At 36.0% G+C, this 25,726-nt stretch overlaps 1 protein-coding gene across 9 annotated transcripts in view; it reads right to left on the reverse strand.

Annotated features, from left to right (window-relative positions):
* The window catches only part of LOC143237870 (uncharacterized), a 43,477-nt gene that overhangs the window by 9,114 nt on the left and 8,637 nt on the right, over positions 1-25,726 (reverse strand). For 3 of the 9 annotated variants that reach the window (XM_076477565.1, XM_076477564.1, XM_076477557.1), the window contains exon 2: positions 6,869-7,300. In XM_076477565.1, the coding sequence (XP_076333680.1) occupies positions 6,869-7,295 (427 nt within the window). In that variant the 5' untranslated portion in view covers positions 7,296-7,300. Of the gene's footprint in view, positions 1-6,868; positions 7,301-15,267; positions 15,513-18,955; positions 19,300-24,585; positions 24,724-25,726 lie in introns of those variants that run through there. The other 6 variants (XM_076477563.1, XM_076477558.1, XM_076477559.1 and 3 more) reach the window with 4 other exon arrangements.

A 25,726-nucleotide genomic window follows, 5' to 3' on the forward strand; every position in this document is an offset into this window, starting at 1 on the left:
AAAATGTATTTGCTAAGGATTAGTTGTTATTAATCTGAACGTTACAACGCAGAAGATATTTAAATTGAAGTTATTAAATGAACGTTTTGTTTGGCATGGTTAAGTTGTTATTCAGTAGGGCCTGGCTTGGCCAGATGGGTTAAGGTTTTCGACTCGTAAACCGAGGGTCGCTGGTTCGAATCCCTGTCGCACCAAACATGCTAGCCCTTGTAGTCGTGGGGGCGTCATTATGTGAAGGTCTATTACACTATTCATTTGTAAAAGAGTAGCCCAAGAGTTGGCGGTGGGTGGTGATGACTAGCTGCCTTCCCTCTAGTCTTATATTGCTAAATTAGGGACGGCTAGCACAGATAGCCCTCGAGTAGCTTTGCACGAAATTCAAAACAAACGAACAAAATAATTCGCTAGTCTCACATAAGAAAATTAGAAATTAGGAGAGCGGTATGTGGAAGCTCAAGCCTATAACGCCCCTCATCTATATCACTCTTCACTTCTTGCAGAATGAGAAAGAAATAGGTAAATAATAAATATGAAAATAAAGTGCTGACATCTGGTGGTAAGTAAGATAAAACTTACCCGTTGAAGTTAGTATTCCCCAATTATGAATTTACATGATAATAGTACAAGGAACAAAACACGAAGTACACACAAAAATGTAGAATGATATGGAATGAAATAACAAAAACAATTGAATATACAATATATACAGCTATGCAAATGAACATGAGAATTACAAAAGGAGAAATTGAAAAACAAATATATATATATATAATACCGTTCTTTTATGTACCGGTATGTACGAGTAATTAAAACCAAACGCAAACTACAAAAATGAAAATTACAAATCACTAAAGAGAATGACAAAAAAAAACGAAATACAAAGACTGAAGAAAATTAAAAAAAAAAAAACTTATCTGGGATTTAATTACAAAAAACACAAAAACCGTACAAATGAACATTACCCGTAATATACAATATGTACAAAAAAATTTAAAATTATAAATTATAGGATACAAAAAATAAATATTATAAACAAAATAGATAAAGGAAAAATGAAACTACAAATAAACAATAACTACAAAGAACAGACAATCTGAAAAATCACCCTGACCCCAACTACCCTCAAGCGTGCACACCAGCAAGACGTCCGGACGCCAACGATGTTAAAAGTCCCTTGGGCTAAATAACAGTTTGTTCCTGGCCTTTGCTAGTATCTTAAAGTACGACACTGGAGCCCACTCAAAAACGAATTGATTACGGGTAAGTCAGATGACAAAGTATAGTGAACAAACGAATTGATTACGGGTAAGTCAGATGACAAAGTATAGTGAACAAACGAATTGATTACGGGTAAGTCAGATGACAAAGTATAGTGAAACGGAAAAGCCAGGTGACCGGGATCGGGAACTGGCACGTGATACAAACTGGTCTCAGCCGAGCGACCTTTTCCCATATGTCATCCGATGTCAGGACCAACATGTGAAGGACAGAGTCCACCCGAGAATGATACAACGGACATGACTCGGTGACACTGGTACTGGAGAGGTAGAAGCATTCTCTCACAGGTAGGATGTTATGAACGTCCAGTTGAATGTCTGAAGGTAGTTATCAACATGGGCCATCAACACCAGACTCCAAACAACGTTCTATGGAAAGAATGGGGTGGTGTTGCTCTATCCTGTGAGTACAGTCTGGGGCAAACAGAGAGTAGAGAGAATGGGTGTCCGCCGAAATATCACGTGACATGGCGTAATAACGTGTGATCGCCGTAACAGAAGGATCAAAACACATTGGTTTATTCAAGCCTGATGAAACATCAAAACTCCTGAGCCCAGTGTCAAACAGGAAACAAGCCAGTTAGCAACAGGGATGATTCTTCCAAGAGAGACAGCAAATACTGGTGGACGTGAAAAGAGAAAAACACATGGGATGCCCAGTCTTTCCTTGTGGGGTGGCTTAACTAAAGACAACCATGGCACTGCTTCAGTCTCACCATTCCACAGGAAGGTGTAGACATGCCACACGACAGCTCCCGCTCAGCGGTTGTTCAGAGGAAGAACCACAATAAGATACGATATCAAGGGAAGAATCTACCTCTTCACTACCTCTGCCCTGTCAAACAAGTTAGCAGGGCTGTAATGATAACCTTGAACTACTGAACTGACACATTGCACCACATATTCCTTAAGACGTGCAAGAAACTTAATCCCAAAATACCTTACTGGAGAGGAATTCCAAACCCAAGGGAGTGTCAACGGATGAGGCTCTCTTGCCCAATCACCGAGCCCTAGACTTAGTGTAGTTGAGTCGGGCTGCACTGGCCTGAGATAACTTGTGACAGTCGTCAGTGCTGAACCCAAGTATATTTGGTTTTCTAGAAATAGATTCACATCATCTGCATGACTAACATACTTGATGGACATCCCATCTGGCAAATGAAGGTCACGTACTGAAACTAAGTGGTACAGATAAGAGAGCAGGTACTCTGTAACCAACGTATAAAGAGATGGTGATAGTGGACATCCTTGACAAACACCCTGACAAATGTTAAAAAGGGCCGTCAATTATACATTTACTAAAAGCCTCCTTAAAGAAGACATAAAAAAAGCTCGAACATAGTACACAAAAACTAGAGGAAAGTCTCACCTCTGCAGAATATGTCTCAGAAATTTGTGGTGCACTCAATCAAAGGCCTTACTCTCATCGAGGAACACAAAAATTGCAGAGATGTTCCTGTCCGTGATGTAATGGAACTCGTCACGAAGAATCACCAAGGTTTGTTGGATATTTCTACTCCACACACCACACACCAAGGATAAGATCGAGCATAACAGCACTCAAACTGGCACACAGGACCTTAGAAACAGTCTTTGCATCCACATTCAGAAGCGATATGGACGCCACGAAGAAATATCTTCAGGCTGGGTGGGATCCTTACAGATTAGCATAATTAACCCATATAAGGTATACACAGACATGGACCCACAGGTCAGACAGTTGTTAAAAAGTCTAATGAAGAGGGTCCTAGACACTTACTAAGTGGCATGGACCAAATAAGCACCCAACATTCATCCAGTATAATGGGCTTCAAAAGATCATCAGACCATGATGGATTGAAGGTTGGCAAGAACTGAGTGATGTCTTGCTACATATCCTCGTCCATAGGTAAAGCCGGATATAGTCGGCTAATTTAGTTAAGGCATGTGTTGATGATGTCAATAATGTCCAAAGTCACCTGACCATCTTTCCTTAACAGACTGGAGATGTACTTATATTTAGACATCGTGAAAGTTGAATTCCGACAGCACTAAATGCAGAGGCTGCACATGCTGATCACCAGAAAGGGGATCTTCCCCAATCTTACAGAGGTGGAGATCCAACATACAGTTGAAGTCCACACCAAGGACAGTATCGGCCAGCGTTACCAAAACCTGTCCAAGGAAGAAAAGAACATCTTCAGTTCCCTCACCTGGATAGGTGCATCGACATTAACAAGCCAGACTTTACGATCCTGAGTGATGACGTCAATGAACACAACTTGTCCGTCAGCATCACTTTGTGATGCGAGGATACCTCCTGAGAAGTTGTGGTTGAGGAGAATTCCCAAACCTTGTGCATGTGTCAAACCAAAGGACCAGAAAGTTGGAACAGGAAAGAAATTCACAAGGGAGAAGTGATCCCTCCCAGACGCGAAATGAATCTCCTGAAGAATAATCTTAGTATTCCCCAGACTTAAGTCAGAGACATTAAAAGTGTGCCTCGAATCGAGTTCCTCCATCTCTTCCAACGAACCCGGCAAACTCGGAAGATAGAGAAGTGGGCGAGATGTTGCTGGAAGACATACTGCCCAAAAAGAAGGACAGCAATAGTAGCACCAGAGTGGAGCTCTCTACTCCAACCAACTAGGGGGCCCGGGCTTTCTCCTAAACCTGTGAAGAGGGTAGAGCTATCTCAGAGGCCCCAACCTCCCCATGACCTAACAAGGGAGCCCGAGGTTCCTCAGAGGCTGCAACTGCCTCATGACCCAACAAAAGGGCCCGTTCAGAGACTCCAACCTTACTCCCCGACCAAGTAAAGAGGCCTGCACTTCCTCAGAGGCTCCACATCCTCTCTGCCGGTGCCGAGGATCGTGCAGAAAGAATACCATTCTTTCGGTTTGAGTCCCGCGATTTCACACGCCTTGGGCACAGCAAAGACGCGTGATCACCACAACACTCTTTACCACAAAAGAGTCACTAATGCATCAAAAAAGAGACATTTATGGCACTGAGGAGTGTTGCAACTCCCTGACAAGCGGCCTTCGAAGCCACAGCATGACACATGTGGCGCATGTCAGGGTAGTTGACCATACTAGTAGAGCCATTAATCCTAAGAAAGTTTGGCACAGAATGCTTTATATTAAAGTACACACCCCAAGGCGAATATGGTAGCACTCGTGTTCGATTTTGAGAACCACCCCATATTGTCGCAATCCTGACGCAATTGCGTCATGGGGTAGTTTATAGAGCGCGGAACGTAGAGTCAAGCACTTGATGTTTTCTCCCGCCGGCTCAACGGGGATTAAGGTCCCGTTGACGGTAAAATCACCTTTGGTCAATAGTTTTTGATCAACAGCGGAGGAAGACAGTGACGCTACATAGTCTCTACCACCAAAGTGTTGTATGCACTCGAGGAAATTACTTTCCAGTTGACTACACACAGCGTCAATAACCGCTAACAGCAGCGAGTCCGCGGGGACCACAAAAAGAATCGACCGTGGCCGAAAGGAATAAGGCCGGATGGCCCCAGCCATGCTGACCAACCTGGAAGGTTAACTATGCACTAAACTAAGTTAAAATAATAACACGTGAGATCTGTCACGTGGGCCGAAAAGTATTACAATACAGCACACGACTACAAATCAACAAAATCTAGAGAATAATAACATACCAACAAAATCAGAATTCACAATAACTGAACACTGCAACTATGAATCACACGATGAAACACCCATATAGAGGTACTAATTAACACGACATCAGCAAATTCATAGTTTTAATAAATAAACTTCGATTTAACACTTTGCATCTTAAGAAGAGACGCAAAGCAATCGAGGGCGCTCAGAAGAGATCTTCTTTTCGCCCTACTCGTGAAGTAAAATTTAACTGGGCTAGTTACTGATTATTAGTAGCTACACCGACAAGATTTAAAGTTAACGAGTTTGTAATGCAATCTGGTGGCAAAGATCCAATGGTGGTCCGCGAGAGGTTAAATATTGACTCTAAAAAAAACACACCAGAGGACAGAGATCTATAGATCCAAAAACCTCAGAATTTGCTGTGGGGGGGAGTACCCCGAGAAAAACCCATTTTCACGATCAGGGCGCCGAAAACTCTATCGTGACTGTGCCCGTTGGTTACTGGAAAGAAAATCAGGGTTAGTAGAGCTTATAACAAAAAAACAGATACGTATGGGTAGTTTATTGTGACTGGCTTAAGGTGTACATCCTCATAAAGTAGGCCCGGCATGGCCAAGCGTGTTAAGGCATGCGACTCGTAATCTGAGGGTCACGGGTACGCATCCCCGTCGCGCCAAACATGCTCCCCTTTCAGCCGTGGGGGCGTTATAATGTGATGGTCAATCTCACTGTTCGTTGGTAAAAGAGTAGCCCAAGAGTTGGCGGTGGGTGGTGATGACTAGCTGCTCTCTTCTAGTCTTACACTGCTAAATTAGGGACGGTTAGTGCAGATAGCTCTGGAGTAGCTTTGTGTGAAATTCAAAACAAAGTCATAAAGTAGTGCCAAGTTCTTAAATGACCTTATTTTTTAGAAAATAAAATTGGAGAAATTCTATTAAAATTACTAAAATATTTTAGTTAAAAATATGTTCATCTAAGAACTTGGTACTACTTTATGATGGATATACACCTTAAGTCGTATATAAAAGCATGACAGTCACAATAAACTATCATATTACTGATGTCGTTTTAATTAGTGCATATACCATAATAGGGGAGGAATGCCAACTTCAAGAGGTAAATTTTATCTTACTTACCACCAGATGTCAGCACCTTATTTTCATTTTCACTTTATCTATTTATTTATTATTTTTCATATTTTTATGTTTATCTTTTTCTTATTCTAACTTGGGAGAGCAGTCACCTTCCCATCACTGTCTGCAGGAAGTGAAGGGTGATATAGATTAGGAACGTTGTAGGCTTTAGCACCCACATCTTGCTATCCTAATTTCTAATTTTCCTATGTGAGTCGGCCCGGCATGGCCAAGCGTGTTAAGGCATGCGACTCGTAATTTGAGGGTGGCGGGTTCGCCAAACATGCTCGCCTTTTCAGCCGTGGGTTGTTATAATAGCTGCCTTCCCTCTTGTCTTACACTGCTAAATTATGGACGGCTAGCATAGATAGCCCTCGAGGAGCTTTGTGCGAAATTAAAAAACAAACAAACAAATCTTATGTTAGACTCGCGAATTGGAGATTAAGACTGATAGACGATGTATCACCACATCTCAGTCACCTCCAAAACTTGGGACACACTTTATAATCCCAAGTTGTACCTTTTACAATAGGATTTTTTTTTAAATGTGCAGCCTATTAAAAAAAAACTTAAAAATTTCATGTTAATGTGTTTTGGTTTATGGCTTTAAACGTTTATGTTTACAATATATATATATATTTATTTTAATGCATACAATATTCATTAGAAATTTTATTGTCTTATGTTTACATTTTAGAGCCGTTATGAATAAAATATAGATAATGTTTAGAAGATGCTCGTTAGACGAGTGTATTAAAACTTAGTCCTAGAGTTCAACCATTAGTATTTGTGTTAGGAACGTAAACCTGTCCGTAAAACTTTCAACAAATGTACTTACTCATGTTAAAAACAGTAAAGGTCAGGTCAAATCCATCTCGTACCAGGTTCTTATCCCACGGAAACGTAAAGAACTGCACTGTAAGTGCACTGGTTCGTCTCGAGCTATAGATCTCGTCACTTCTCCAGTCGAACGTTTCGTGACCACATATCTTCCTGCTGAGATGCAGATTCGAAACGCCGTTGAATATTCGGAGAAAGTCGATACAGATCTTTGTGTTCTGAGTTACTGGGTAAAATCGTATGCTCACACGACGAACTACGATCATCAACCGGTACGTTTCCGGAGCTTTTATCGTGAGGTTACAGTGAAACCCAACTTCGTAAGCCGAGGAATCCTGACTAAGTTTAACCTCTCCTGCTGAAAGATAACCGTCTGAGTCTACGTATATGACTGGCCGCGAAGTCGATCTACAAATCTCTTTCATGTAAACTAGAAACAAACATAAACGGTTAATGTTTAAATATAGACATTCAGAAGACATTTATTCTAAACAATTTTATGAACTAATACACTCTTTTAAAACTTAAATTTGTCTTCAACAAATCTAAATTCTCTAAGTTTAAGGACGTAAATAATGAATGATTTTATATTTGACTTTCTAAAAATATAAATAAAATTAAACAAACTTTTGTTTAACACAATAAAGAACGTTTCTATTTGAAACTGCTAAGTCGACTTACGTTATCCATCACGTGATCTCCTGGAAGTGACGTACTGAGTGTCGGAACGTGTACAGTTGACTTGAGACTGTAATTCAAGTCTAATGTTTGTTTTGTTTTGTTTTCTTATTTTGAATTTTGCGCAAAGCTACACGATAATTATCTGCGATAGTCGTCCCTAATTTAGCAGTGTAAGATAAGAAGGAAGGCAGCTAGTCATTACCACCCACCGCCAACTCTTTTACAAACGAATAGTGGGATTGACCACAACATTATAACGCCCCCACGTCTGAAAGGGCGAGCTTGTTTGGTGCGACGGGGATTCGAATCCGCGACCTTCCGATTACGACTCGAACGCCTTAACACACCCGGCCATGCCAAGCCCAAATCAAGTCTAAAGTAACAATATTTGTACTGTGTAAAACAAAACGTTGGTTTTATTCTATCTACGATCTTACACAACTGTACAAAGAAGAATCTATTAAGATATTTGGAAAAGTATTAAAACTATTGAGATAGAAATCGGTTTTAAGCCGTAGTAGGTATTATTATTTAATTTATTTTGTTACAATATAACACCCCCACAGCTAAAAGGGCGAGCATGTTTGATGTGACGGGGATTGAAACCCACCACCCTCATATTACGAGTCAAGCACCCTTAACAACCTGGTCATGTCTAGCTGGCGAGTGAGTGATTATTTTAAAATGAGTTTCATAGTTTACTAGAGATATAATTTGTTTTTATAAAAGGGGTTATGTATTAATTGAACCCGTCTGTGTTGACTTTAACGAAAAGGAGACAATAATTTAAGGTCAGGATACGCCTTTTTTGGTGTCCCACGGGGAAAAGTAAGTTAATTCTTCACCGATTTAAGTTGTAAGAAAAGTAATTTGCATTGTCAATTGCATTCTAAGGTAAATACTGAATCAGCCTGTGTGGACTTTTGACAAATAAAATGAAAACTAATTAGTTTAACATAGAATTATGATATACTATAGTGTAAAACATTTTTGTACAAAAGTTTGATTTGTTTTGAATATGTTATTTTAAAACAAGTGGATTGTGTGCTGTTCGTTTATTGTTGACATTTATTGCCAACATCTTACAGACACCTACTGTAGAAAAATTCTTAACCCAAATATATATATAAATCACTGACACACTGAAAAGTTATCCTAAATTAGATCAACTTTTATTAATCACATACAAATATTTATGGATTATTTTATAAAGAGAGCAAATTGCTCAGAATACGATACAAAATAAATGTAAGAAGTGTTTGACAAACACCAGCTCTGAACATTATATTTTTAGACGTAAATTCTTTATTATCTCTAGTTCAAAGTCTACCTAGCAACAAAACTTTTCAATCAAAACAAATATGTCTTCAAGAGTTAACAATCACAATTTATTGACATATTACTAAAAAAATATGAGTATTATCAATAAACGGTAGCATGCAGTGACTCTCAGAGACGCGTCAAATACATTCTGATTGGCTCTTCACTCCATATATATGAAAATAGATATCAGTATTAAAATGTTATAAAGATATCATTGCATTTAAAACACTCTTTGTGGTGTGTCAAATGAAAATATTAAGTTAATCAACAAATTCAAGGAAGTACAGTTTGTATTTTATTTCTTCTGACACAAGTTCAAATCTCTGAAACATCATGAGTAATAATATACAAATGTGATGTCTCGTCTTTTATTCAATTTTTCACTTGTCAAGAAATTATACGGGTTTCTGGGAATAGATTAGTAACCATGGATACGAGTAAAGTGAAATATACTTTCTCACTGTTATTTCAATCCTGCCCATGTGTTTGACAAACCAACAGATGGTTATTTACTCCGTTTCTTCGGTCATGAGGTAAAACAGAAGAGTGAATTGGGAATAAAGTATTCTATTGTAGCGAAGAAAATTAGTTTAAGTGAAACTGAATGGTATCAAACGATGTGTATCAAGAGTTTGTAACTTTATTCGTTCAGTTATGAGTGGAAGTATTGTGGAGTTCAAAGTAGGAAACATGAGATGTTCTCAAACATTCTATCATAACATTTAAAATTATCAACATCATAAACATAAGAAACGTAAAGACAGTATCCGGGGAAACATAAGAAACGTACAGATAATATCCTGGAAAACAAAAGAAACGTATAGATAATATCCTGGAAAACACAAGAAACGTACAGACAATATCCTGGAAAAAATAAGAAACGTACAGACAATATCCTTGAAAACATAAGAAACTTAGAGAAATCTCCTAGAAAACATAAGAAACGTCCAGACAATATCCTTGAAAACATAAGAAACGTAGAGAAATCTCCTAGAAAACATAAGAAACGTCCAGACAATATCCTGGAATATATAATAAACGTACAGACAATATCCTGGAAAACATAAGAAACGTACAGACAATACCCTGAAAAACATAAAAAACGTCCGGACAATACCCTGAAAAACATAAGAAACGTCCAGACAATACCCTGAAAAACATAAGAAACGTCCAGACAATACCCTGAAACACAAAAGAAACGACCAGACAATGTCTTGGAAACCAAAAGAAACGACCAGACAATACCCTGAAAAACAAAAGAAACGACCAGACAATACCCTGAAAAACAAAAGAAACGACCAGACAATGTCTTGGAAACCAAAAGAAACGACCAGACAATACCCTGAAAAACAAAAGAAACGACCAGACAATACCCTGAAAAACAAAAGAAACGACTAGACAATATCCTGGAAAACACAAGAAACGTATAGATAATATCCTGGAAAACACAAGAAACGTATAGATAATATCCTGGAAAACACAAGAAACGTACAGACAATATCCTGGAACACATAATAAACGTACAGACAATATCCTGGAAAACATAAGAAACGTATAGATAATATCCTGGAAAACACAAGAAACGTACTGATAATAACTTTGAAAACAAAAGAAACGTCCAGACAATATCCTGGCAAACATAAGAAACGTACAGATAATAACTTGGAAAACAAAAGAAACGACTAGACAATGTCTTGGAAAACAAAAGAAACATAGAGACAATATCCTGGAAAACATAAGAAACGTATAGATAATATCCTGGAAAACACAAGAAACGTATAGATAATATCCTGGAAAACACAAGAAACGTATAGATAATATCCTGGAAAACATAAGAAACGTACAGACAATATCCTGGAACACATAATAAACGTACAGACAATATCCTGGAAAACATAAGAAAATTACAGACAATATCCTGGAAAACATAAGAAACGTACAGACAATATCCTGGAATACATAATAAACGTACAGACAATACCCTGAAAAAAAACAAACGACCAGACAATACCCTGAAAAACATAAGAAACGTCCGGACAATACCCTGAAAAACATAAGAAACGTACACACAATATCCTGGAAAACATAAGAAACGTATAGATAATATCCTTGAAAACACAAGAAACGTACTGATAATAACTTTGAAAACAAAAGACAAAAGAAACGTCCAGACAATATCCTGGAAAACATAAGAAACGTACAGATAATAACTTGGAAAACAAAAGAAACGACTAGGCAATGTCTTTGAAAACAAAAGAAACATAGAGATAATATCCTGGAAAACATAAGAAACGTATAGATAATATCCTGGAAAACACAAGAAACGTACTGATAATAACTTTGAAAACAAAAGAAACGTCCAGACAATATCCTGGAAAACATAAGAAACGTACAGATAATAACTTGGAAAACAAAAGAAACGACTAGACAATGTCTTGGAAAACAAAAGAAACATAGAGACAATATCCTGGAAAACATAAGAAACGTATAGATAATATCCTGGAAAACACAAGAAACGTACTGATAATAACTTTGAAAACATAAGAAACGTACAGATAATAACTTGGAAAACAAAAGAAACGACTAGACAATGTCTTGGAAAACAAAAGAAACATAGAGACAATATCCTGGAAAACATAAGAAACGTATAGATAATATCCTGGAAAACACAAGAAACGTACTGATAATAACTTTGAAAACAAAAGAAACGTCCAGACAATATCCTGGAAAACATAAGAAACGTACAGATAATAACTTGGAAAACAAAATAAACGTCCAGACAATACCCTGAAAAACATAAGAAACGTACAGACAATATCCTGGAAAACACAAGAAACGTATAGATAATATCCTGGAAAACACAAGAAACGTATAGATAATATCCTGGAAAACACAAGAAACGTATAGATAATATCCTGGAAAACATAAGAAACGTACAGACAATATCCTGGAACACATAATAAACGTACAGACAATATCCTGGAAAACATAAGAAAATTACAGACAATATCCTGGAAAACATAAGAAACGTACAGACAATATCCTGGAATACATAATAAACGTACAGACAATACCCTGAAAAAAAACAAACGACCAGACAATACCCTGAAAAACATAAGAAACGTCCGGACAATACCCTGAAAAACATAAGAAACGTACACACAATATCCTGGAAAACATAAGAAACGTATAGATAATATCCTTGAAAACACAAGAAACGTACTGATAATAACTTTGAAAACAAAAGACAAAAGAAACGTCCAGACAATATCCTGGAAAACATAAGAAACGTACAGATAATAACTTGGAAAACAAAAGAAACGACTAGGCAATGTCTTTGAAAACAAAAGAAACATAGAGATAATATCCTGGAAAACATAAGAAACGTATAGATAATATCCTGGAAAACACAAGAAACGTACTGATAATAACTTTGAAAACAAAAGAAACGTCCAGACAATATCCTGGAAAACATAAGAAACGTACAGATAATAACTTGGAAAACAAAAGAAACGACTAGACAATGTCTTGGAAAACAAAAGAAACATAGAGACAATATCCTGGAAAACATAAGAAACGTATAGATAATATCCTGGAAAACACAAGAAACGTACTGATAATAACTTTGAAAACATAAGAAACGTACAGATAATAACTTGGAAAACAAAAGAAACGACTAGACAATATCTTGGAAAACAAAAGAAACATAGAGACAATATCCTGGAAAACATAAGAAACGTATAGATAATATCCTGGAAAACACAAGAAACGTACTGATAATAACTTTGAAAACAAAAGAAACGTCCAGACAATATCCTGGAAAACATAAGAAACGTACAGATAATAACTTGGAAAACAAAATAAACGTCCAGACAATACCCTGAAAAACATAAGAAACGTACAGACAATATCCTGGAAAACACAAGAAACGTATAGATAATATCCTGGAAAACACAAGAAACGTATAGATAACATCCTGGAAAACACAAGAAACGTATAGATAATATCCTGGAAAACATAAGAAACGTACAGACAATATCCTGGAACACATAATAAACGTACAGACAATATCCTGGAAAACATAAGAAAATTACAGACAATATCCTGGAAAACATAAGAAACGTACAGACAATATCCTGGAATACATAATAAACGTACAGACAATACCCTGAAAAAAAAAAAACGACCAGACAATACCCTGAAAAACATAAGAAACGTACACACAATATCCTGGAAAACATAAGAAACGTATAGATAATATCCTTGAAAACACAAGAAACGTACTGATAATAACTTTGAAAACAAAAGAAACGTCCAGACAATATCCTGGAAAACATAAGAAATGTACAGATAATAACTTGGAAAACAAAAGAAACGACTAGGCAATGTCTTTGAAAACAAAAGAAACATAGAGATAATATCCTGGAAAACATAAGAAACGTATAGATAATATCCTGGAAAACACAAGAAACGTACTGATAATAACTTTGAAAACAAAAGAAACGTCCAGACAATATCCTGGAAAACATAAGAAACGTACAGATAATAACTTGGAAAACAAAAGAAACGACTAGACAATGTCTTTGAAAACAAAAGAAACATAGAGATAATATCCTGGAAAACATAAGAAACGTCCAGACAATATCCTGGAAAACATAAGAAACGTACAGATAATAACTTGGAAAACAAAAGAAACGACTAGACAATGTCTTGGAAAACAAAAGAAACATAGAGACAATATCCTGGAAAACATAAGAAACGTATAGATAATATCCTGGAAAACACAAGAAACGTACTGATAATAACTTTGAAAACAAAAGAAACGTCCAGACAATACCCTGAAAAACATAAAAAACGTACAGACAATATCCTGGAAAACACAAGAAACGTATAGATAATATCCTGGAAAACATAAGAAACGTACAGACAATATCCTGGAACACATAATAAACGTACAGACAATATCCTGGAAAACATAAGAAAATTACAGACAATATCCTGGAAAACATAAGAAAATTACAGACAATATCCTGGAAAACATAAGAAACGTACAGACAATATCCTGGAATACATAATAAACGTACAGACAATACCCTGAAAAAAAAACGACCAGACAATACCCTGAAAAACATAAGAAACGTCCGGACAATACCCTGAAAAACATAAGAAACGTACACATAATATCCTGGAAAACATAAGAAACGTATAGATAATATCCTGGAAAACACAAGAAACGTACTGATAATAACTTTGAAAACAAAAGAAACGTCCAGACAATATCCTGGAAAACATAAGAAACGTACAGATAATAACTTGGAAAACATAAGAAACGACTAGACAATGTCTTGGAAAACAAAAGAAACATAGAGACAATATCCTGGAAAACATAAGAAACGTATAGATAATATCCTGGAAAACACAAGAAACGTATAGATAATATCCTGGAACACATAATAAACGTACAGACAATATCCTGGTAAACATAAGAAACGCACAGACAATATCCTGGAAAACATAAGAAACGTCCAGACAATATTCTGGAATACATAATAAACGTACAGACAATATCCTGGAAACATAAAAACGTACAGACAATATTCTGGAAAACATAAGAAACGTACAGATAATAACTTGGAAAACAAAATAAACGTCCAGACAATATCCTGGAAAACATAAGAAACGTCCAGACAATATCCTGGAAAACACAAGAAACGTACAAATATTACTCTGGAATACATAATAAACGTACAAATAATTCTCTGGAACACATAATAAACGTACAAATAATACTCTGGAACACATAATAAAAGTAAAGATAACATCGTAGAAAACATAAGAAACGTAAAGATAATATCCTAGAACCTGAAAAACATAAGAAAAATTGCAAGGCCCTTATTTTAGTACTATCTTCATTTTAAAAGCTATGATGCCAGTCATTGAAGTATATTAACATACATTTGGTGAGTAAAGCATGTTGTTTGCCAGTTTCTGGTTTATAGTAACCATACTCTTCGTCGGTAAACCTTTATGCTTGGCTAGCCAGCTACTGGTACATGTTAACCACAGTCTTGGTAGGAATCTTTGGTGCTTGGAACAAGAAAAGTAATACCCAGTAATATACCAATACCTGACACCACAAAGATTATAGTTAACATATAGCACTTACTGGTATATAACTGGGTATTACTCTTCTTGTTGATACATTATTTGTATATGGTTTACCCCTTCTTCAATGTAAACAGAAATGGTAAATACAGAAAACAAATTAGAAGTTTATTTTTCTACTACGATAAGAATGAAACATCTATGTATACATATCTTGTATATTATTCTATATTCATAGAAGAAAAGATACCCAAATCTGGAATAGTATTAATTGTATTAAATTCTCACTTCAGCCAACACTCTAACTACAGACTTGGTGTGATACAAATCACGAATTAGGGTTAGGGTCTTCCTTGCTTCTTTGTAACAGGCAATGTCAAATACACAAAACAAGGCAAACGTAACAGAATATTTTTCTAGTGGGTCTTGTTGGTTCAGAAAATTTTATAACAAACACAAACTACTGCGTTTCCCAGTGACTTGAACTTACTGCCTCTGTTACCCTTGGATAGGGTTGGTTCTGATGTGTCACTCTGTAAACAGAAAAGTTTCGTGCATCAAATATATGCTACAAGTGTTCATTACATCAAAACATCAAATATATGCTACAAGTGTTCATTACATCAAAACTTCTTCCAGTCACGAAGTATTAAATAAAATACTAACATTAATCATCATACGTAAATTTTTATTTTATGAACAGTTGAACTGTTTTATTAAAACTTACTAATGGTACTCTAGCTATAATGTACCTGTCACGATAATCACAAAGTTACAATATTTAACCACGAGGGCAAATTATAAATACAGTTAGTTTAAATTAGTATTGTTCATGTCAGAAGTTATGAAAATGATCACAATAATACTTAATATTCTCACTTAAATTATACATTGGTGACGAAAAGAGGTTTCTGAATAGAACTGATAGGACGTAACGTTATAACAAATATGATAATATGTAAAAATAAGCCTTCATCAAACACATTATACAATACATATAGATAACACTATGTAACACAAATTTTGTTCCTGGATAGTATGTGTTATTTCTTAATTACTTATGTTATAAAAGTACAGAAAATGGCCATTATTCCCTTCAAACGTTGCTTTTGTGACCTAGATAATGAAATTTACAAATTAATCTATTTTCTATGTAAAAACGGGCAAATTTGCACATTTTCATTTACATAAAGTCTGAATAAAACAACATATGAATCAAGATTAAAATGTATTTATACTAAAGTTATACAAAAATGTTTAGAAGTGAGTAGTTTTTCAAGATTTGCGACTATAATGTAAATCACTTTCACGTATCAGCCTCCAAACATAGTCTCTCATCATGTTTTCGTTATACGCTCCTTGGTAGCGACCATCAAAGTCCAGTATATCTTAGTGGAAGCGCTCGCCTTGCTCCTCTGAGTATGCTCCCATGTTCTCCTTGAATTTATCAAGATGAGCATTAAGGATATGGACTTTCAGGGACATCCTGCAGCCCATTTTGCCTTAGTTCTTTACCAGAGACTCAACCAGTTCCACATAATTTTTGGTCTTGTGATTGCACAAGAAGTCCCAAACCACTGCGACAAAGCTGCCCCAAGCTTTTCTTCCCTTCCTACTGAGCTTTTTAGGGAATTCTGTACACTCCAGGAATCTTCTTTATTTTTGATCCAACGAAGACACCAACTTTGACCTTTGCCTCAGACAACTTAGGGAAGAAGTGTCGAAGGCACTTGAAGGCTGCAGACTCCTTATCAAGAGTTGTGACAGATTGTTTCATAAGACCCAATTTTATGTGCAATGGTGGGAACAACACCTTCTGGAAGTCCACTAGTGGCTCACACTTGACATTGTGTCCCTCCACAGAGAACTCGGTCCGTTGTGGCCAGTGCTTCCTGTTGTAGTGCACTGCAGTATCCTGCTGTCCCAAAGGCAAAGATAATAGGGAAACTTGGTAAAGCCTCCTTGTAGACCCGTCAGGAATGTCACCATTTTGAAGTCCCCGATAACTTCCCAGCCATACTCATCATACTTCAAGGCTTCTAGCAAGGTCTTGACGCTGTTGTATTCCTCTTTGACGTGCACCGAATGAGCCAGGGAAGAGACGGATACTTATTCTCGTTATGGAGCAGGACAGTTTGAGGCTTCTGGATGAGATATCAATGAAGAGGCGCCACTTGTTCAGTTTACAGACAATTTCAATTGCCTCGCACAGACCAGATACACTGTGGCAAAAGCAGAGCCCATCTTGACGAGTGAAGAAGCTTGAAAAATGTCGGTGACGCTTCCTCTGACTTGTGACTTGCACACTTTCATCTAACAAATCCCACTCCTTGAGCCTCGATGTCAAGAGCTCGGCATTCGACTTTGTTAGACCAAGATCTCTGATCAAGTCATTGAGGTCTCTTTGGTTGGGGTTGTATGGGTTTTTCTCACCAGCTGCACCTCTGAAATTGTAATCTGTGTCTTAAACAACGTCTACCTCCTCTTCTGATTTGCTGCTTTCTATCTGGTGCAGTGAGTACATGGAGCTCAGGGCAGTGTGACATTGGGACAATGGATGATGGAAGGTCCGTATACATGATAGCAGATGTATTCTTGCCAGCCCGACGTTTGGTAGGGTCTACCATGCAGAAGTAGCAATTGCTTGAGTGGTCAGTGGGTTCACGCCAAATTGTTGGAATAGCAAAATTCTTGGCTCTCTCTTCCCCTCTGTACCATCCTGCAAAGAGCAACATAAAATTATTATAAAGAATAAATTTATTTAATCCACAACTAATGTGTAAGAGGTTCATGCAAAATATTTTATATGTGATATATTTTCTATACTAATAGAAACTAAAAAATAAATTGAAAGATATTTAAATTTTAAAAGGTCTAAAATTTGTATAATATAAAATCTTACTATTCGAGCAAACAAAAATTGTGTCTTACCTTCCAGAGATTTTTTGCAGTGCTCGCAGATAAAATGAGGTGCCCAGGATTTGTCTTTATCCCCGACAGGCATGCCGAAATATGCCTTGTAGGCTTCACACAGTTTAGCAGATGCTGTGACAGAGTACTTTTTCGCTCTTGTCTTGATAAATTGGCCACATACATAGCAGTATGAGTCTGGAGAATGCTTGCAGCTTCTTGATGCCATCTCGGATAAAATCATATAGGTCTGTGTGTTCACTTAGGCAGATAGAACTAAACTGAAGTGGTGAGTGGTGAACCCCTGTATTTATATATTACTATGGAAAGTTCTAGAAAATTCTAAAAAGTTCCAGAAAATTCTCGTAAGTTCAACAACATTCTAGAAGTTCTTGAAAATTCTTGTAAGTTCGAGATAATTCTCTATCAGCTCCTCAGCACTGAATCTACTTGGAATGTTTTGGAAAATGGGTAAATTTGAAAATTTCATTACCCAGGTCACAAAAGCAAAGTTTAAAGAGAAAAATTGACCTTCTCCATTTCCTTTAGGCATAAGCAATTGGGAAATAACACTTTCTACCCAGGAACAAGAAAAAGTAAAAAATGTATTACAGAGTGCAATAATAAAGCACAAAATGTGAATATATATAAATGTATATAGATATATAGTAGTGAAGACAGAACCTTAAATTTCTGAAGAAAGTATCCAATATGAACATATGTATGTATAATGTTGCGTACTATAATTTATTTAAGAGGAGTCTCCAATTTATAATATTATGTACGTTACATATGACTCTTTCAAATAACTGGAATTTTAATTTTAATTTAGAATTTAATTAACTATTAAATTTACGATATTTATGTACAAAATTTGCTTTTTTATTGAAATATATTTTAATATACAAACAATATAATTTATAATAAGGGTTATTACAAATAATGATTTATATACAACAGTTTTACAGACAATACCGAGTCTTATATCTGGTCTGGAACTGAATTTTTTTTATCAACGATTCAGGTCCACGACAAGCAAATTGATACTGAATTGAAAGTGTCACACCTTGCTTAAACTAGCTAGCTAGCTTGGTTGGCTTCACACCGATGACTTTTTACCGACAAAGACATTTAATGTCTTCGTACAAATACCAACATTCGAAGTTAATTCACTGAAATTGAACGGTTTGCAATTTTCGAAACCTATAAATGTTCCCGGTCCATTTCTGTAGTTTTCCCACTCATGAGCATTAATCACAATTATAGCTTCCGAAGCTTATAGTATACTGACTCTTTCCGACTGATAATATTTTCTGTCTTTTGACGCGTAAGTTTTATATACCAATCTCGAGAGATTCTCGAACGATCAACGATATTCAAACAACAAACACATGTTGTTGATTCCTGCTCTCGTCAAAATTCTATAAATTTAAAGAACAGGCGGGGCTCGCGTCATACACACTGAAACACACGTAGGTATTGCAATAAAGGTATAATAATAAATCCTTTACAGCTCCCTCCTTAAAAAATAAACACTGGCATTAGGAAATTTTAACTAATATATATATATATATGTACATCGATAACAATACATTGTCAAAGAATTACACAACTTCAATAATCATGACAATACAAATAACCTTATGATAATAAAATTACATAGTACATAAAAGTGCACACATCACAGATGTTATAAATCTCTTTGATATGGATTATCTTTTAATCATGTTATTATAATATTAAACTTCAATTTGACAGCCTTCTGTTTTTACCCCTTATTTGGTTTGAAAACATTTATGTATATGAATACAGGTTGTTCAGATGCAGAACATTGAAATGTTCTAAAACTAACACTAGAGTCAATATTTTTCGACAGTTGAATTGTTGTTTTGGTGAGAGTTAAAGCCTTTTAGAAAAATAACAAACACAGTATTCACTACCTTGGCCGTCTGATTGTAAAAGAATGGTACAAACGCCATAATTGTCGACATCAACAACTAATGTAAAAGTCCTAACAAAATCAAGTGCAATCAATACAGAGTAAGTGAACAGTAAAGATTGGCAAGTTTCAGACCACTTGAACATTCGATTTTTCTTCAATAGATTTGTTAATGGTACAGTGATGCCAGCAAAAGTAAAAAACAGCTTCCTGTAATAAATACATTTCTTGTTTGTAACAGTTGGATAATTCACTACACAATCAACTTTTTCTTCAGTTGGAGCAACTTGATTGTGACTTATCACATGACCTAAATATACAACTTTGACCTTACAAAAGTCACTTTTTGTCAAATTTACAGTGGGATTGCATTTCTTAAGCCTCTTGGAAACACCACATAATACACATAAGCGTTCTCCCCAGGCATTACTGTAAAATACAATATAATCAACATAAACTCCAACATCTGACAGATTGTTAAAACATTGATTCACCATTCGTGGAAACGTTGTCTGATAATTCTTCATCACAAACAGCACTACATTGTACTCATATAATCCATCAGAAACATTACATTGTACTGATGTAATCCATCACGAACATTACTATGTACTGATATAATCCATCAGGAACATTACATTGTACTGATGTAATCCATCACGAACATTACTATGTACTGATATAATCCATTAGGAACATTACATTGTACTTGTATAATATATCAGGAACACCACATTTTGTACTCAAATAACCTATCAGGAGCAACAAAATCAGAAGTTTCGTTTGCTATGTCAGTTTGAGGATCAGCCCAGTATCCATTCAGCAGGTCAATTTTTGCTATATATCTTGCTTTTCCAACTTTATCAATATAATCTTCCATTCTTGGAATGGGTTACCAATCTGTCTTTGTCAGAGCATCTACTTTGCGAAAGTCTGTACAGAATCTAACCATTAGTTTTAAGTACCAGTACAAAAGGTAAACACCAATCACTTTTACTTAGTTCTCTAATAATCCTATCCTCCAGCATATAAATATTTCTTTACGCATATCACCAGTATTGGTTGGATTCATACGATAAGGATGTTGTTTTACAGTAGAAACATAATCTATATCAGAATCATGAACAGCAATGTTGGTGTGATTATAAACATTCGGAAATATTCAATCAATAAACTCACAAGTTCAATATTTCGTTTCAGGAGTGATCGAGTTTTGAAACAAGATTGGCCTGAATATCAGTGATGCTCAGTTTGTTGTTCATTCAATATCTTCAGATTTACGGGCGTCCGAGTCAAAGAAACTGTATCAGTATCAGAACACTCAATAGCTAATATGTTTTCAGATAAATGTCGGATATGATAAAACTTCTGCATATCAATATGACACAGCTGGGTAACTTTTCGACGATCACGTGCTTTTACAACATAGTCTATCTCAATGACTTTCAGAACAACCCCGTGGGATCCACGGCACCAAGATTTAAGTGGCTGTCCCACCACTGGTAACAGTACTAAAACTATGTCACTAGGGTAGAACTTACGATCTTCAGCCTTGCACTCACACATGTTTTTTCATTCTACCTTGGGATGATTTCAAATTTTCGCAAACCAATTCATAAGCACCTAACAGTCTGGACCGAAACTTAGAAATGTAATCCAGTTAGTGCATTTCTTTCTGGTCATCCACCGACTATTGTTCCTTCATCAACTTTAAAGGACTAATCATTTAATGTCGAAACACCAACTCAAATGGGCTAAACCTTAATGACTCCTGAACTGACTCACAAACAGCAAGTAATAACAAATCAACTTATTCGTGCTAATTTTTCTCATTATTGAAACAGTTTGTCTGAATCATTTTTTTAAGGTAGAATGGAATTTCTCAAGAGCACATTGCAATGCACGATGGTAAGCACTAGATTTGACCTGTTTAGTACCGAGCTAGTAAACAACCTGTTGAAAAAACTCAGATATAAGATATGATTCCTGATGCGACTTATTGTTTTTGGGCAATAGAACAAAAGTAAATAAATTAATCAAAGTCTCAAAAATATTTTGGCTGAAATGTTTCTTAATTTTGTTCCTGATGAAGAAAAGTACACATTTCGAAAGTGCTCATGTTTCTTAATTTTGTTTCTGATGAAAAAAAGTACACATTTCGAAAGTGCTCATATTTCTTAATTTTGTTCCTGATGAAGAAAAGTACACATTTCGAAAGTGCTCATGTTTCTTAATTTTGTTCCTGATGAAGAAAAGTACACATTTCGAAAGTGCTCGAGTTATAGGGTTTTTATTTAATTTCTATCAAGACTTCTTGAACTTACGTATTTTTCTAACATCATGAATGTTTGTTAAGGGAATAGCTTCAGGCGATTGAGTTGATTCGCACATGATAGTCCACAAATACCGGTTCTCTAGTCGAGTTTTTGTAAAGGCCCATCACAGTAAATAATCACACAACTAAAATGTTATTCAAAAGCTGGGATAGGTTTCAATGGAGCAACAGGAATTTTCTTCTTAGGTTTTTCCAACCAACTGACAGGTGCGACAAATTTTACAAAACTGAGAAACATCTTGTTCAATTTTTGACCAAAATAAATGTCTCACAATTTTGTCACATGTCTTGTTGCCACCTATATAACTTCCCACGGTAAGTTCATTGCCACTTTCAATATACCAGAACTATATGCAATAACATTTGATAATCTACAACTCATTGCTCTAAAGCTGACACATCTGATGGCCTACATTTTCTCATGGGCACACCATCTTTGAAAAAGTAACCACCTGGAATTTTCCAGTTCATCTTTTAAGAGTCCGTATTTAAATATGAAGAGATCTGTAGATCATTGGTTACTTAGCGATCAGTTTACTTCTATCAAACGGAACTTAACCAGTTGAACCACATTTCTCACATCCATCATTGTCACTCGCCGAAGACTTGTCAATAGGACAATCATTCACAAGATACCTCTCAGATTCAAAAAAAATGTCCGGGACAAATCTATAATATTGTCCTCTGGACAAGTGTCCATCTTGAACTATGATTGTATCTCACAAAAATTCTTCTAATTGGAGTGATAAATCTAAAAATATAAAAAGCACAATAAATATTTGGCTTACAAAAATGATATTACACTGTTAGCAGGGGCGTAGATCCTGGGAGGGATGGAGGGTATAATCCCCCCCTTCATTTTAGGTGGGGAGTATGGTGCATACAATCATCCTTCTGCAGTTTGGTCTGCTGAATTGTTTTATTGCATCACATGCCTACAAATTGTATTTGTTCTTGTGATTCTCGTGTTCTTACCAATCGAATTACATAATTAGGCCTAGATGTAGGCTTTTTCAGTAGCCGAAATGTACATCTTTAATATAGGCGTGCTTCTAAGCTTTTCGATTTAAGCGATAGTTCGCAAGTATCAATCAGTAGGCCCAAGTATACATGCAAGTATCGTAGCAACAATCTGTGACAAGCAAGTATCTGTGACTGCATGTTTACAGCTTTCAGGTTCACGTAATCAGAGATTACCAATTTGCAAATTGAACAGTCCACATAAGTGGTTGGAAAAATCATCCCCCCATCGGGTGTAAAAAATCTACGCCCCTGACTGTTAGTATTACTAAACGTAAAATTAGAGTACTCTCTGTAGGCTTAAGATTACCTGAAGAATATGTAAGAAATGAAATACGTATTGAGGCACACAAGAAATGTTACTTTTTTATTTTGGAAACTTAAGCAGTTTAACTTGAAACTCAATCTGATTACATTTGAGGAAACATCAAAAACAAATTTTCTCAAAATTATTCTGATGATGAACACATAAAAGAATTGGTTTGTTTTGAATTTTGCGCAAAGATACACGAGGGCTATCTGCACTAGCCATCCCTAATTTTGCAGTGTAAGACTAGAGGGAAAGCAGCTAGTCATCTCCACCTACTTATAACTATTAGGTTACTCTTTTACCAACGAATAGTGGGACTGACCGTCAATTTATAATGCCCCCACGGCTGAAAGGGCTAGCATGTTTGGTATGATGTAGATTCGGACCCTCAAACCTCAGATTACGAGACGAGTGCCTTAACCACCTGGCCATGCCAGGCCAACAGAAAACAAAAAACAGCAGAAATGCTCTTGCTGTATCTGTTCTTAGTGCTAGGCTATAGTGTTTCAGTTAGGCCTAATAACTTTTAAATTAAATTTATAGTAACGTATTATATTATCATAAGTTACAGCTTTTCCAGAAAGAAATAATATTTTTAGAAGGTATACAATGTTTCAATCACCGGTACAATCACTCTCAAGTACCCTAGAATGATCACATGACATTTCGAAACGTCGTGACTGTTCTGCAATACATTCTTTGCTATAAAGCTGTAATGGTGATAATATAATACTTATTATCAGTAGGTTAACACTTTACGCACTATACATTTATACTACGTTAAGTCTAATATACTAAAACTAGCATATGTAAATCGGCTTATATAAGTGTATTAAAGTGCTAAAACTAATATTGAATTTGGATTTATTTAAGCCTTTAAGATTTAATATTAGAGTTAATAGAAGTCGGCCTAATAACCTAAATCTTATTACTATTACTAATCCAAATAAACTGAACAATCACATTGTGATTCTGAGTTTCTCGACACAATACAGAATGCTGGAAAACAAGCGAAGTAAGAATCATTCAGGCTTTAGTCCTTAAAGTTAGGCTTATCGGCTATAAATATCGTTGTATCAACTATTTTCATACCTTCAATATTAGGTCATTCTTTCTTAATTCGTGAATTTTCTCTTCAATCACTCTTGTCTTCTATACTGTTGTTACAATTTTTCTTTAACTTGTGACTTTCCTTCAGTCTTCCTCGTAAGTTACAATAATCGGTGGAGTCGTTTTCACACGGCGTTAGAAATGCTTTGAATCTGCGTTTCTTAATATTTTCGATACCAGGAACCAGCTAGCTCTCTCTAAACTGTCTCAGACCACTAAAAATAAAATGCAAGTACAACGAAAAACATTACGATTTACGTATCAATATTATACCCTTTTCGTTTTGTTTGTTTATTTGGTTTTGTGAAATCTCACGGATAATTAGTGATCCGCTTACTGATGGTTCAGAAACATTTCGTTATATTACACCCAGGTGCCCGGCATGGCCAGGTGGGTTAAGGCGTTCGACTCGTAATCCGAGGGTCGCGGGTTCGAATCTCCGTCGCACCAAACATGCTTGCCATTTCAGCCATGGGGGCGTTATAATGTTACGGTCAATCCCACTATTCGTTGGTAAAAGAGTAACCTAATAGTTATAAGTAGGTGGAGATGACTAGCTGCTTTCCCTCTAGTCTTACACTGCAAAATTAGGGATGGCTAGCGCAGATAGCCCTCGTGTAGCTTTGCGCAAAATTAAAAAAACAAACAAAAGAGACACCCAGGTTAGCCTCAAATTTTGAAACCAGGCTGTCTCTCCTAGTATTAGGCAGGTGATAGCACTACATGTGTAGTGATGGTCCGATCGTTCATCCAAATATTATTTTAAATATCTCCTCAATAGGTCATCATAACTTTACAGTACTACACAGGGATCCTTGTACAACAATATTTATGTAATGACTGAGTTAGATCTTTCTAACATCTTTATTACATGATAAACAAAAAAACATAAACAATGATGTCAAACAATTTCGCTGAAATGACGTAGTTTCAAACGGAATTTTAAAAATAATTTTAATAAGTTTTATATTTACAACTTTAAGTTAGGTTTCATTTTTACTGGAACTTGGTATTCCTTTAAAAGTTTAAGTACAGAATGAAACAGGAACAATCAGCTAATAATTGATGAATAATAAATATAACAGTTGGAGCATCATTGTATATGTAAATCTTGGTTATAAAT

Source organism: Tachypleus tridentatus, chromosome 13, assembly GCF_004210375.1.
Source record: "Tachypleus tridentatus isolate NWPU-2018 chromosome 13, ASM421037v1, whole genome shotgun sequence".
Classification (NCBI taxonomy): Eukaryota; Metazoa; Arthropoda; class Merostomata; order Xiphosura; family Limulidae; genus Tachypleus; species Tachypleus tridentatus.